Below are 16,106 nucleotides of genomic sequence, written 5' to 3'. Positions count from 1 at the left end.
AGAGTATCTCTTCACCAAGCTCCAAATGGTGCAGAACGCAGCGGCCAAGGCTATCTGCATGAAAAGAAAATTTGACTCAGCCAAGAGCTGTCTGCGTGATCTCCATTGGTTACCAATGAAGCAAAGAGCAACTTTTAAAATGTTGTGTATCACACATAGAGCATTGCACAAGACAGGCCCTCTCATCCTCAGAAACCGGATTTGGTTCTATGCTCCCACCAGGAACCTCCGCTCTCAATTCTCGGCACGTGCAAGAACCCTTCGGGTAAAGAGAGCCAGGATGGGTGAGCGAGCCTTCTCCCACATCACTGCAATCAAGTGGAACGAACTGCCTATTGCCCTCCGACTCACAGAATGCCACGTGGCATTTAGGAAACAGCTAAAAACTTTCCTCTTCCCCCCATCCAGACTAATCTAACTCGACCTATGCCAACTGTACATGCACTTTAGCAATCATAGCGCCGTGATATCCTACTTGGATGATTGCTAGCGCTTTATAAGAAAATAAAATAAATAAAAATTAGATACTATGACAGGCTTCTTTCCATGCTCTAAGTGCAAGGCTTGTAAGAATAGCATTAAGGTTAAAACATTCCAATTGCCAGGCACAAGAGTGACTAAAAAGATAAAATTATTTTTAACCTGCACTACACCTTTTTGTGTTTACTGCCTAATCTGCCCTTGCCTGAAAATTTATGTTGGCAGTACCAAACACCCTGCCAAAAAAAGAATTCTAGAGCATGCCCGTGCCATTGAGAATAGAGATCCCACTTATCCAGTGGCCAGGCATTTTTCTGAAGTCCATAATAGCGATCGAACACTATTGAAATTCTACTGCATAGATCATATCCCATTGAGTGACCGAGGTGGTGATAGATTGCAGAAATTACGAAGGTTGGAATCAAGGTACATTATCGATTTACATACTGTCATCCCATTTGGTCTTAATTCTGAAGAAGAACTTTCTATACATCTAGGATAATAACACTCTTTTTTCCTAGATGCTTCTGATGACACAGATGTATAAAATTGTTTCTGCTGATATCAATGTAAATAGTTCCATGATCCTGATATTTAGGAGTGTTGCACAATCTGAATATGAATGATTTAGAGAATTATTAACCTCTTCAGTGCTGCGCGAATTTCGCTGCAGTGCTGAAGGGTTTAAAATCGTATTGGCTCATGACGGAAATGTTCCGTCATCAGCACTGGAGCACTGACGCTGATGACGGAACCGTTCCGTCATGAGCATGGAAGGGGTTAATTCTTTGAGCTGTTTCAATGAACTAGTCACATCGTCACTATGCCCATACAGGGCTCAATTTTGTGAACTAAGTGTCTTTGCCCATACAGGGCTTAATTATTTAGTTATTTCTTGAGGTTTTGTTTTCATGATTGACATAATACATGACTTGTGAATATGGCAGTTTAATAATTCACGATTGAAATCATGGTTTATTAAGGTATTAAGTATTACGTACACCACTCTAAAATGGCCGCCAAAGTCGTAATGAAGATTTTGTCTGTCTTTCAGGTCAATGCATTCACATGAAAAAAATGTGTAATCAATTTTGAAATGCAAGCTTAAATGGCGGCAACGTTTGTTGCACAGGTTGACACAGAGGAAAAAGGCACGTCTGCCGAAACGCGTCCTGTTTGTGCAATAAAATACTTTTGAAAGTTCCACGAGAGTGCAGCCGCTTCCTTCCCTGGCTGGGGAGGGGGTTCTTCGGAGCTGAATATAGATATATATAGATATATATATATATATATATATATCTATATCAGCTCGACAGTCCCTCCCCGCAAATTCCGGGAATTAGGTAGCAGCACTCCGGGGTAAATTCACAGTTAGGTTTTATTATTCAATATATATATATATATCATGGGGCAACAGCAGTGGAATCACGTACATCTTGGGCAGCAACAGTGCAAGCATCCCTTCTGCAGAGGGCAGGTGCATCCACAAACGCAGGTACTAACCAGGCAACGACATTGCAAACTTTAATTCCTCACACAATACAAACAGACGGAAACAGCAAAGCAAGCTTCCCTCTCTCACAAAAGGCAATTAGCGCAATCTTCCATTTCCTCAGGACAGATCCAGCATTGCAGAGTTGTACAAACCTATTGCTCTCACAACATGAATGGTTAAGGCTTGAGTGACATGTGGGTATGTTACAGACTGATGTCTGGAACAGGTGATTACCTCTCTGAAGGAAATGCATAGGTGGATGTGTGAATGAATATGCGAGTTCTTACACCATTCTCACTTAGTTATTATTCCATGTCACCAACCTTAAAATTCTGCAGCAGTCACTCCGAGACCTATTTTATTGATGCTTTGTTTTTCCACATATTGAGAAACTCCAGTAACCTAGTAGGTAATTATTTTTAACAGCCTCACTACAGCCTATGTAACCATGCGTCAAACCAGCAGAGAAGTGTCATACTCTTCTTTAAGGTTTTTCACACGCGTGCATCAAGCTGTGTGCAATTACAGCCGAGGTGCTGCACCTGTTCAAACTGTTGACCAGCTCCAGTGAGTTCGAAATACATTTTAAAAAACTGAATGAAAAAATTCAGTTTGGTACCTAAATCAAACTGGTGAGTGAAGACACTGCATATGTACAAATAATTTGTGAAGCTACTTGAGCATTTTTGCGCCCTTCGGACTAAAAGTATTATGATTTAAAACTTGTCCAATTTTAAAGGCCTCACGATTTCTTCATCAACAAATTTGCACGCGTAAATGGCTAAAGAGATACAAGAGTGGTAGAATAAAAAGACAACTGGATACAAAACAAATACTTTTATAGCGCTTAGTATCATACAAACAGTTTTGAGGTATAAAATGAAGGTACTAATATACATTTGAGACGTTCTACATTACCTTTCACAGTTTCAAAACGTGCACCTCAGAGTTCATTATTTTACATCAAAAGAAGAGCAATTTACACATACATGTTTAACTTAACTTGGATTTTTCGTATACGTGTATGCCTGCGGTCCGAACAAGCAGATTGTTAATGGGTAAGCAGATTTTGCACAATGCAACAGTCCAACAAACCAGACATGGCACAAATAGTCACATGAAGTGAAAGGTTGTGTAGTAGCACTACAGGCACAAAATCCTGAATTCAGTTTTTGCACAGTGCACTTGTTCATTGCGTACAGATGTACACCCTTCAAATATCAGTTATATATAACTGTGTTACCACATTAACATTTAAACTCCAGCACAAGGTCGTTCCTGGTTGGTGATGGACCTATCAGAACTGAAAGTGCACATAAATGTGGTGAAAATATTCACCCGGATAGAGGCAGCCCTGGATCCCCGCCACAGGTCCACTTTACACCCAACACCACAACGTAGGCTCATGCCAAAATGTCTGGAATGCCGTAGCATTTGTCATGCAAATTAATGCACAACTCAAGCCAACTATTCAGAACTGTTCCCTTGTTTTCTTCTTGGGCTGTGAGCGAGTAGGCTTCTTCACAGCTGCTCATTTGTACTTTGCCTGGAGTTGAACTGAAAGGTATGGGTCACTCACAGTGACAAAACTATTATTTCTACTACTCTTTCTCCAGACTAATGAGATATTTGAAGAATACATATGCATACAGATGAGTAAATGTCCCCTCATCTAAAGAATGAGCTGAAACCTTCCGCTAAGCTTCTGTTATAAAAATCAGGAAAGAATCCACAACAGTCCACGTACGCTTACACCCTAAAGTGGGGCAGCCGTAGTTCTACGGTCATGAGTAGAACTTAGTAGGCACATATGTACGTCTTCTTACAGTTTCCAAGCCTCCCAAAAAATGTGTGACTGAAATGAGTCTAGAAGGTACCTTAGTGCCTTGCCAAGTGCTTTCACATCTCTAAATTGCATGGGGAATGGGAGAGGGGTTAGAATACTACTACTTCCCCTCATATTTAAGAAAACTCTAAATTATCACATTTCATGGCTATCGCATTTGAAAACATAAGTGTTCAAAAGAAAATGTTCTGGGGACCAGAAAATCTATTCCTGAATACCGAGATAATTAATGGCTTATGCAAAGAAGCCAAAACTCCCTTCTTAAATGGACAAACTCTGCATTTTAGGCTCAAACCTACTGTGGTACAGAACATATGCTATCAAGCTACAGATCTCCACCTCCTCATCTGAATCGACAGGATCGTCGCATCAAGGGAAGAGATGGGTGCCTTAGTCTAGCCACAGTAAACTTAGACGGTTCAAGCTTGGGGACCTGCTACACTTCAGGCAAATAACTGGTGGCCAGGCAGTGGTAAGCCTGAAGGATAAACTGAGGGATGACCTGGTTGAAAATCAGGCGACTGCATAAAAGAAGTGAGGGTTGTCAGGTGAGCCGGATGATGCAGACAAAACCTTAGTTACGGGTGGCGAGCAGAGCTACTGATTGAATCAGTAACTGCGAAGATCATACTAGCAGCAGAGAGAACGGCTAGCCGGAAGGAGGGGAGGTTCCAAACACAGCAAGCAAAACCAGTGTCTATCAACGTTTTAAAACTGTAAGCCACAGAACTGGCACTCCTTTAGTCCAGTGGATTGCTTCATACATGGGATCCCAAGAAAGAGCGTAAAAAGCTGATATACAAGAGAAAAAACAGTAGCAGCAAGAGGCACAAGTAAGAACTATCTGGGGGAGGAGTCCATACTCCATACAAAGAACCCGAACAGAAACTGATCTAAATATAATCAAGCAGATTTGCATGAAGTAAGCCTAGTGTGTTGGTAGTGTCAATCAAGCGCCCAAGCTACCAAGTTCGTTTTTCCAATAGTGCTCGCAGTTTCCTCTTTATACTAGGGATAAAAATCAAATTAATTGGAAAAAAGGGAAGATGAGAATTAGAAGTATACAGCTTGTCCAAAGTACTTGGTGCCCAACAGACAGCACCTTATTCACTAAGTCCTTAATCTTGCATCCATACCTTCCTTGTACGTTGAATGAGCGTTTTGCTCTAGTAACGCAACATAAAATCTTTCTAATTACCCTAGTATCTTGTGACAGAAAAAACGATGCTCCCTGATAAAGCAGGAACCAAGACAATAAATGCTAGCATGGCGATGATTAATGACATATTGTGCATCACAGAAGCAATTAAAAAGTAAACACAACCTGGGATTGCGCTGCTGTTAGATGCAACAAAGGTTTGTTTAATAAGCGAGTCCAAACTGCCCAAACACAAGCTGCACGGTGCACAGAACGGGGTGCAGCCACACATCAAAGCCCAACAGGGTGACGTTTTCCTGAGGCAGCCTGTGCCTTGGTTAAAAGTTTCACTGCATGCCGAACCACTGTTCTTGATCTGCCCACTGAGCTGCTTCGCTGTCACTCCCCTCCAGATCCCCCTCTTCCCCGCTTCCTTCCATATCATCCACGTCTTCCTCTTGAGTTGCATCTGTGGGACTTTCTTCCTTTTCCATTTTCTGCATTCCATCCAAAGACTTCTGGTCGTTGGGATCCAAGCTAGACCAAGCAGACAGAAAAAGCGTTATAATAAGTGTGTGAAGAGTAATAAAAACATAACAACAAAGTCTTTTATGTGATTATGAAACGATGCTATCCATTCTACTGCCACCGGAAATCCCAGAAGTCAAGGTTACCAAAGTTAGTGTTCAATAACAAGCAGAGAAAATTACTCCAGAGACAAATTTCTGCTGAAGCAAGTGGTCATAAATTGGTACGCTTCACTTGGAGCACTATAAACTGTAGAGTAACAAGCTATCAATCATTCACATTGATTGAATGTGGTTACCAAAAGCTAACAGGAGAGGGAAATGGGCCGATCTAACAGACATTGTAATTGCCCTCCATATCCAATCCAAGATCACCACATTATCCAACCAGAAAGAATAGGCTTCCACTCACCTCTTTGGAATCAAGGTGCCTTTGTGAGCACAAGTTGAAATGTCCAGTCAGTTTCATTCTATCATATGATTAGTCTACCAAACGTTCTAAAATGTGTTCATGTTTTGTTTTTCCTCCCAACATGGAAACCCTATCCACTTGTGTGCACTACTGTCAGTGAATATGGCACTCCTCAACATTCCAGATACTGCATACTATGCAGTAGTGTAGCTTTTACAGCGTATAGGGCAAGCTTTACTTAAACATGGAGAGCAATGCATGCACCATTTAAGGTATACACAGAGCAGGTACAATATGGGTAAATAGAAACAGCATAGGACTGCAGAAGGAGATTACACTAATTAGTTCACCCTGCAGTAAATAACAAACATGTTGATTTGTTTTACCTGCATTTACATTACAGAAGAGAACACGACTCACCTTACCGTGCACCAGAATACAGATGATTAGGCGGATTGCTTTGTTCTCACCACAAAAAATACTACAGAGGCTCTGGTTTTGATTTTTAATAGTTTGATTAGTGTCCCAAGACATTCAGCCAGCTCCATCAGCCAATAAATCATCATCACCCAATGCCATATTAATAATTACATTTCGAGTGTTCCTTATAAGGGTTTCATCTTGTTATCACTGCTTTTTGCGGCTCAATAGTCTAGAGTGGGAATTCCAATACAATTTTGGAAGCTGCATGTAATATATATCCGCACCATGGGATCATGGTTTTAAATCAAACAAGGGAATCCTAAAACTAGCCATATTTTAGTCTTGATGGCTTGTCATACTATTGATCTGTTTCAGGTTCACAACACCAGCATTAAGGCTGGAATATCAAGAGAAATTTGCAAATAAATCAAGACTTTGTATGCTTTCATCCTTTTGAATGTAGCCCCGAATGCAATATTAATAGCAAAGAGAGTGGTGGGCTAATGGAGCCATTTTGAATTTACATAAATAAAATGTATCCCACACAATCAACTTTCGTTATTAACTGTGTATGGAAAGAACTATCTAAAAATGATGGCTAACAGGATTAACTCAGTCCTGCTCTCACTGGTCTTAAAGCAGTATGGATTTGTTCTAGGTTTCCACACTACTGTTTATAATAACATGATGATTACAATGCTATAGATCACAAATACTCATAGGATTGCTTTAGCGATTATCCTCCTTGACACAAAAAATCCCAACAGAGTAAGATGTTATTTTCTACAGGAAACACCTGGACACCATAAATATCATACTCCATTCATATACGCAATGACTGCTCTATATGAGAATACAATTGCTGAGAGGGACTTGTCAGGATTATTACCTCCGACACCTTCTGCCCTTTACTTTGAATCAAAACTGAAGACAAGAAATCCCTTTTTTGGCATCACTCCATTTGAAATCTCAATTTCTCTGTGAGAGTTATTACCAATGCTATCATTATCACTATTACCACATTGAGTGCTGAAACTATAATGCACGTTGTGGATGGGATAATAAAAACAAATAAAGAAAATAAGCAAAATATTTCAGGGACTACTCAGGGTATAAATTAAAAGTAATGGTATAGAACCCATTGCAAATAATGAAAAAGCACCAGTTGTGGAATATCTATGGACCAAAGTCCGAATAATGAAAACACACCAGTTTTGGAATATCTATTGGCCAAATTACATCCAGACAGAGATCAGTAACTATTAATGTCAACTAATTATTGTGTAGAACGTGCTTTATGATCAAAGAAGGACAATCTCCTGTTACGGGAAATCTCAGCATCGCTAATTCATTAAAATTCAGTGATCACAATTGTTTCAAACAAGATGCATCAAAATCTCTTCTAATGTGAATTCATGTTTGGAGCAACAAGTGTGGCATCTCTCAAATTAATAATACCCTGTTCTTTTTTTAGTGTAGCCGATATCCTATATTTGGCTTACACACAGTAATACTTTGTAGGCCAACTTATCATAGTCCAATTTTGTCTTCGAAGACTTGCAATAACTTTATGGTCTTAGAAATAAAGAACAATTTTAATATATTCAGCCCAAAAAAAAAATCATAGGAAAATCTTCCTAAAATGTATTTCTCTACAATCACATCCAATAGATATAGCTTTTTTAAACATACACACTATTTCTGGCTACATGTGCTCCTGTGGTAAAATACACACTCTAATTTGGATTGCCTCGCTAGTAAATTAACTAGCGATATCCGGATTATGGTTGTTAGAGAAATTAAGTGACATTTTTGGAAACATCTAGTAATAGGAGTTAGCTCACAGATGCAAACTACTCAGATTACTTTGCCATTTTGGGAGGATAACCGAACACATTTTCTATGCTTGCTTTACTCTGCATTTGATTACACAATGAGCTAATTATAATTACACTGCTTGACAGTGGATAATAGAAGAGCTCATTCATTGTTTTCTTCTGCATTAGCATTGAGGAGGAAGCTTAACCCGATTAGTCTACCTTGCATTAGATTAAAGTAGTAGATAGCTCCAACTCCTTTACTTTAACTAACATTAGATAAGGGAAAAGGAATATTTCAGTTGCTTTAGCCAGCATTCGAATACATGAAATTATAGTACTTGCTTAACACTTAGATTACAGTAAATTATCAGGACTGTTTGACTCCGCATTAGAAAACAGAAGGTAATTATTCAGAATACTTATATCAGATAACAGGAAATTATTTGCCTTCCGAATTGCCCAATAAGATTAGCTGTATTACTGCAACCTTTACTGGATTTCAAAATATGACTGTTTTGTCCTTCTTTCATCCGCTTCAAGTAACAGAATGTAAATACTCTCATTACCAAATACCTCATTAAATTATGGAAGGATATTACTCCAATTAAGTTGCAGTCACTGGATTACAAAACGGAACTACTTACTCAACATTATATACAAGAAAATAATGACCTACCCTGTATTTGATTACAGATGATTAGTCGACTTACTTTACCAGTTAATTAATTTGAGATTACTTTGACCTACTCTTTTACAGCGATTGCTTTACCAGAATAAATTACAGAAGTAGATTATGTTAATTAATTCACCCTGCAAAAAAAAATATATATATATATATATATCAGAAATGTCTTTCACACATCACACTGGAATTGGCAGTACAAGCTTCAAAAACACACACACACAGTTCAAGATAGAAGTCTAGGCTGCACACTCAGTGAAGGAACAATAAATGTAAATTTGAAAAATACGACATGACTAAGTAATAGAATATGTAATAGAGTCTAAGCCTAGTTTTATCTTTAACTTCCTTACTTGTTTGATTTCTGTCAGCCTCATGTATAACTCTAAACTTCACTGGTTAAGAATAAATTAGTTTGCATATTAGAGAAGTGTAAAAAGTCAGTATTGTTTTCAAGCCAACAAAAGCTTTGTACATTTAATCTCTCCTAACTTCTGACTCAGCAGGTGACAATAGTTTTAAAAGTTTGTCCGCCATGATGAAAGTTTGAAAAAAGAGGTAAAGACATCTTATGGCAAAGAATATGGACATCATTCTAACAATGCAAAAGGGGGTGGTGATGGACGGAGCATTTGAACCAATCAAACACTCACACCCAGTCAAAAGATCTGGGTTTGATCCATCACCGTTCTTTAGCCCACTCTGCCACCCCAGTTTAGACATGGCTATATGCAAATCAGTCTGACCCTGTGCCTCATGGGAACACTCCAGCCCGAACTGCCAAGCCATGCCTTCCCTGGACCGGAAACAAGCTTCCGAGGACGTGAGTCCCTTGCTCACTTTGCCACTGGATTCAAGCAAGCCGGGCTGAAGACGGCTGTAATGCCAGAAACCGGTCCTCGGAAGCCATACTGGAGATGCTATCCACCTAAACTTGAGAACTACCCAGAGTTCTCTGCTTCTTTTTTCTCTTCTTCTTAATGCAAAAAAATATCCCCACTCCACTACCCAGAGTTCTCTGCTTCTTTTTTCTCTTCTTCTTAATGCAAAAAATATCCCCACTCCACGAATGCCGGAAAAGAGACCAAGGCTGTCTAGGCGGTCCGAGTTACTAAAGCCGGCGCTTTACCAAAATCAAGGGCTAATCCCCGAAACGCGTCGTTTTTCCCTTGCTGAATAAATATTTCAACAGCACCTGAGGTGTCCGAGTGGTTCCTGTGTGGAAGGGAGCCTGGGAGTGAATATATATATATATATATATATATATATATATATATATATATATATATATATATAAATAAATATAAAAGAAGAAGAGAACTCTGGGTAGTTCCCAAGTTTGGGTGGAAGGCAGCTCCTGTATGGAGCACCCTCAACACCAGAGACACTTTAAATTTGCTCACCTCAAATGTCTGCTTTTCTATCAAAGTTTTTAAGCATAGGATTAGCACAGTGCTATCCACGCAGAGATAGAAATGGACAAGGTATTTTGCCATTCGTACAGGAAAGTCTTTAAGCATAGGATTAGCACAGTGCTATCCACGCCGAGCTGTAAAATGACAAAAGCCATTTATCACTCCAGGCACAGTATTACAGCTGTGGACTGGTATAATTCCATCCAAGCCAACCTGAAATTAATAAAAGCAATATTATATATATATATATAACAACTGTCTTTCACACTGGAATTGACAGTACAAGCTTCAAAAACACACAAACACACGCACACAGTTCAAGAGAGACAAACACAAATACGTTGCTTTCTGTCAGCCTCAACTTCATTGGTTTAGAATAAATTGGTTTGCTTATCAGAGAAGTGTAAAAAGACAGTATTGAGGTGAGTTTGAGGTGAAAATGTGAAGCCTCTAATATCCAACATTACCTAGTCTTGCTCCTGTACTACAGCTAGATTCGTTTCAAACTAGTGATACCAATACGCAATGATAAAAAGCATTACTACTGTCTTTAACAAGTTTTTCGTCTAATCTCACCAGAAAAGGAAATCAACACACACATCTACTGCCCAGTTGATCCGATGCAATCAGCCACACAGTTGAAGTCTCAGTAGAAAAACCTAAGACACATTAGTGCCCATATACCATTACTTATCGAGATTCAAACATTTGGGGTAAGTCGGGGAAGCCACTGGCTACAATATTCTGGATCTGAAGGCATCTATTCAAAGTGATGATCATGTCATATGACAAACCTTTTATGAACAGTATAGATACAAAAACAGAAATACTCACACAGTTGATGCTGAAACAGATGTTGATGTCTTGATTTAATCATAGGAACAAACTTTTCATATAGAAATGACAGTGACATACACACACAATAAATGGTTTTCACCTCAGAGCAATGCTGTATTGATCCATGGCTTCCTGATATTCGCTGACAGCCACAAGGAAGTCCCCTAGAATCCGATGAAGGACACAATTACTTTGATTTCCGAGCGCATTCCGCAGCAATGCAATTCCTTCATCATATTTCTGCTCCCGACCTGTAAAAACAAGGCTTGTGTAGGTCAATATTTAAAAGGTGAATCACCAGTGCAAAACTTTTAAGCAAATATTTCTGAAAAAAATGTCTCAGAAACGAACATGAAATGGGAATGGGAATGTGCAGCAAGAACTCTGTAATGCTGGTTATCCAATGCATAGGTTACATGAAGCCTGCCTAGAGGTAGGAAGCAAATTAACACTCTAGTTTGGAATAAGTCGCATTGCTCCCTCAGAATTTTCTGTCTTGCCCAATTTAGGTTTTGGAGTTTTTAGCACAGGACATTCACCGATGCATGCTTTGTGTCAGCATTGCTAGGAACACTCTGCCTTTTGGCTTTGTCTCTTGCCCTCCCTCCATGTACATTTATATGGTCTAGCCTACCAGCCAGCACAAGCCTGGCTGTAAAAGGCCTTTTTTGAGCATACAGTAGCCTTAAAGCCTGTCAACTGCTTTCCATTGGTTGGCTTTGTCACGTATTTGCTTGCTTCTTATTGGATAGCTTGCCTTCCTCTTCTTGTGCTTGTCCGTCCCTTTGGGCATAGCCTCTGTATGATTCTTTTGACTGCTTGGTTTGTATCCTTTCACTGTACACCATGATGTACTCTTTATTCTTTTTCATTCAGCACTCCACAAGAGTGCATGTGTTTTCTAGCTCCCTCTTGTGCGCTGCATAAGCCCTCATATGTGTTGCTCCTCACCTCTCATAGCTGGTCTGTAAAAGCACAACAACAAGGATATCTTTGGCTGGGTTATGGCTAAAGAGCAGGCTCTACTGGTTATTTGTGGCTTTATCTCCTGCATTAGACCTATTGCTTGAAAGAATAAGCTGTTGTACACAAAGAAGGCTCTGATGGTGCTGGGTGAGTAGGGGATGTGGGAGTAGAGCTATCGGCTGATCTCACACAGCTGGCTTCTGAGGCAGAAGGTATACATGACACTTGTCGTGGAGGGATATAGCTCTTCTCCCTGGGCTACTGCAGATAAGCAAATGGTTGAATCCTTTGAAAAGTAAATAAGTCCTTGGTAAATATTTCCCTTTAGATTCTGTCACTTCCTTGGTTTTACCATTTTGTTCAGTTTCCCGAGTCCAAAGTATTTGAAAACTAATGTCAATGTCAAATATTTACTTAAAGGTTTTCAATATGAGGCATGAATCAACCTGCTTATGCCATTGGCTGACTTCACTGTGAGTTTTGGCATGCTGACCTTTCAGAAGAAGCATTTCTACATATAAAGTAGCTACCTTTAGTGCCAGGGACTACTGTGGCAATCTGTGCTTTTTGAAAAAAAATATTTTTACTTGTAGACATTTTTTTTTACATGCAAGTATTTATTTTTAGATTGATGCGGGCCCATCAGCAACCCCCCCCCCCCCCCACAAAAATATTTTGCAAAAACCATTACAAAACAAGCATTTATAAAGTAAAAAAGAGGAGGCCAATGCCAGACCTATTGGCCTTGCCAATGCATTTTATTTTTTAAATAATTATTATTACTTCTTCATGTTTTGGGCAAACAGTAGCACGGCACCCTAGTATTGGATTAAGTAGGCGGGCTCTGAACTGGATATATATATTTATATATTCCACAGCCTGGCTCCATTTTGTGGTACTCTCTCTCTTTTATGTTCCATTACAAGGCCACCCAATCCTCCAGATAACCCTATTTTTTCAATTAATGTATTTAAGGGGGATTTTTGACACCTACCCCTGCATTTGTCTTTTTGTTCCTCATTACACTGCCTGCACCTGGTGTACTGTCGAATACCACAGACTAGTACAGGTGGGAAAAACTGGCTCAAAGAAAAATAGAAAAAGAACAATTGATGGACGGAATGCTGAACAATGTCACTCAGTCAGAAATCTGGGCCTACATCCATTGTTTTTTGTTCACCACGCCAACCCAGTTTAGACTAACCTATACGCAAATCAGTATTGGCCCTGCTCCCTTATGAGAACAGTCCAGCCTGAACTGCCAGGCCAGGCTCTCCCTGGACCGGAACGAGGTACCCTAGGAGCGGTTTCGGGTTATCACCCCATATCAGCCAGGATAGCTTAAATCTAGTGGCATGGTGAGCACGGGACCCACGTCTGAGTATCTACGTCCCACTCATGGTAACAAATTCAACAAGAACCATTAAAGGACGGAATGTTGAACAATGTCAAACACTCATCCCCAGTCAGAGATATGGGCCTAAATCCATAGTTTGTTTGCTCTCAACACCACCCTAATTTGGACCTAGCCATGGGCAAACAGTCGTGACCCTGCTCACTATGGGAACAGTCCAGTCCGAACAGCCAGGCCCTCCCTTAACCGGAAACAAGCATCCTAGGACTGGTTTCGGGGTATCACTCCTCATCCACCAGCATAGCTTGAATCGAATGGCATGGCGAGCACGGGATCCAAGTCTGGGCATCCCCGTCCCATTTGGTGTGACGCATGCAAAAAGAGTATGCTGTATAATATCAATCACTCACCCCCAGTCAGAGATCTGGGCCTAAATCCATCGTTTTTTTCCTTACAATGCCAAACTGGAATAGCGTGGTGAGTAAAAAAAACCAATGGATTTAGGCCCAGATCTCTGTACTGGAGGCAAGTGCTTGTTATTGTTCAGCATTCTGCGCATTATTGCTGTTTTTGCATTTCTCGCCCTAAGGGGGACAGGTATGCCCAGATGTGAGTTCCATGCTCACTATGCCAAAGTAGTGAAGATAGCCTAGCTGATGAGGGATGACACCCCGAAATCACTCCTGGGATGCTAGTTTCCGGACTGGGGATGACCTAGCCTGGCAGGGCGGGCTGGAATGTTTTCATGGGGAGCAGGATGATTTGCATATGGCCATGTCCAAACTGAAATGGTGTGGTGAGAACAAATACAATGGAAATAAGCCCAAATACGGGGGGGGGGGGGGGGGGGGTTGACATTGTTTAGCATTCAGTCCAACATTTGGACATTTCGTCAGAGAAGAATTAGGCAAACAGGTTGCATAGTGCCCACTTCTTTGGATATGTGAAATCAACAGCCAGTCTGTCAGTGGAACAAATGAAAAGCCAGGTCTGGGTGGCAAACGACAGCTTACATAGTAAGCAAATGAGAAACAAGAAAGTTTGTTTTTCGTTTTTTGCATTTCAGTTGGCAGATGCTATCGGCATATGACTTATTTATCTACTATAGGGGCTTTTTCCGCAGTGGAGATCCTAGCTAGTGTATCCAGTGTCTTGGTTAGTACGAATAGCAGGTGGTCAAGGTCAGGATAGCAACTGAAGATTGTAAATGTGGGTCCGGCATGTCAGGCAGCAATTTGGGTGAATGCATCGGGTAGTATTCTGTTCAGGGTTCTCAAAAAAGATGGCTAAGTGAGTATAGTTCTCAGGTCTTCTAACTAGCTCACTGTAAACGTAGAATTTGATTTCATAACGGTTAGTCGAGGATGGCTGTTCAAACTGGAGAGCTGGAGCTCAGGTATCAGGAAAAACTGCAGATCAAGGAAATTGCTGTCCCAATGAGTTTGTTAATTAAAAAATGAATAAAACCTAGAGAATCTGCAGTGTTCTGGATGTGTGCATTGGATGGGGCATATCTGCTCACATGTTTAGGTGATCTAAAATTAAAAGGGTAGAATGCATTAGGCCAGATCAATGAGGAGTGAATGAGAGGTAGCAAGACATTTCTTGGGTAACTGGTACATGATCGCTCAAACCAGGGAGGTGGTTGAACTTGCTGGCTCTTCAATAAGACTCATAGGATGTGCTTTGCAATTCCTAGAAACAGTAGTAGTCAAGATGGCTCTGCAAACTAGTCTCCCCTTCTGTGGTGTTATATTTTAGTCAGAATTCTATATTTAGAAGGGAAGAGATTAGCTAAGTCTAATGCTGAATAATAGTTGAGCAAAGACAAAGTTATGGCTCTATATTTAAAATGAGGATGGGGATTATTGTAGACGTTTTTTTTAGGAGCACAAATTAATGAGGGTACATGCAGAGAAGGGAGGTGCATCTGTATCATCAAGGTATTCATGAGATTACGGAATAGGAAACCGAGATAGAGGCAAAGAGCATAAAGCTGGGAGGCGATGGAAAGAGAGAAGGTAGAAGGATGCAAGATGATGGATCACTGAGAGACAGACAGACATTTGATATTCCTTTTAGTTTGTTGCAGTTTTTGACCAAAAATAAAATGAAGGTTGAACTTGTTAACCTGGATTATTTTCTTTCCATCATTAGAGATGCTAAATGAAGTCACGAGACTGCATGCAGCAGCGTAAAATACGAGCTTCCCAAACGGACTGTCAATGGGAAGAACAGTATAGAGTAAATGGCAGGTTCTGCCATCAAGGGTGTAAAACAAGAGGGCACAGTTTGTGTCGCTTTTTATAGGGTTGAGAATAGTTTCCACGATCAGAGTCTTAGGATACGTAATGAGCTGGTTGGATTATTTTTTTTTTTACTCTGCTTAGAGGTTATGATCGGGAGGGGGTTGGGGGGGGTAGGGAGATGACGAATTTAGTAGTTTGATGAGCCAGGTGTGCATCCGGTGAATGTTTGAAGCAGGGGGGGCCTAATGGTGTGGCTGAGACAAATGGTAAGGTATAGTGGTTTGCGCTGACACAATCCCCTGAATTCTAATTGTTTTCCAGGGTATTCTCAGATGCTGGTAAGCCTGTGAATGCGTGCATCAACGTATGGTACCAGCACTGACTTATGGTTGCACGCTGACACAAATCAATATGAGGACAATAAGTTATAAGTTAAATTCCAATGAGATTAGAAGCTAAAGC

General features: G+C 40.4%; 1 protein-coding gene across 2 annotated transcripts in view; it reads right to left on the bottom strand.

Moving 5' to 3' along the window:
• Positions 1 to 2,797: 2,797 nt before the first annotated feature.
• Positions 2,798 to 16,106, bottom strand: part of ANAPC7 (anaphase promoting complex subunit 7) — a 250,367-nt gene continuing 237,058 nt past the window's right edge. For both annotated transcript variants that reach the window (XM_078667494.1, XM_078667493.1), the window contains exons 10-11: positions 11,176 to 11,326; positions 2,798 to 5,496 (exon numbers count right to left, since the gene is read on the bottom strand). In XM_078667494.1, coding sequence (XP_078523620.1) covers positions 5,307 to 5,496; positions 11,176 to 11,326 — 341 coding nt within the window. In that variant the 3' untranslated portion in view covers positions 2,798 to 5,306. The remainder of the gene's footprint in view (positions 5,497 to 11,175; positions 11,327 to 16,106) is intronic.

The sequence above is a fragment of the Lissotriton helveticus genome, chromosome 11 (genome assembly GCF_964261635.1).
Source record: "Lissotriton helveticus chromosome 11, aLisHel1.1, whole genome shotgun sequence".
In the NCBI taxonomy this organism is placed as follows: domain Eukaryota; kingdom Metazoa; phylum Chordata; class Amphibia; order Caudata; family Salamandridae; genus Lissotriton; species Lissotriton helveticus.
This window is presented reverse-complemented; position numbering and strand designations above follow the sequence as displayed.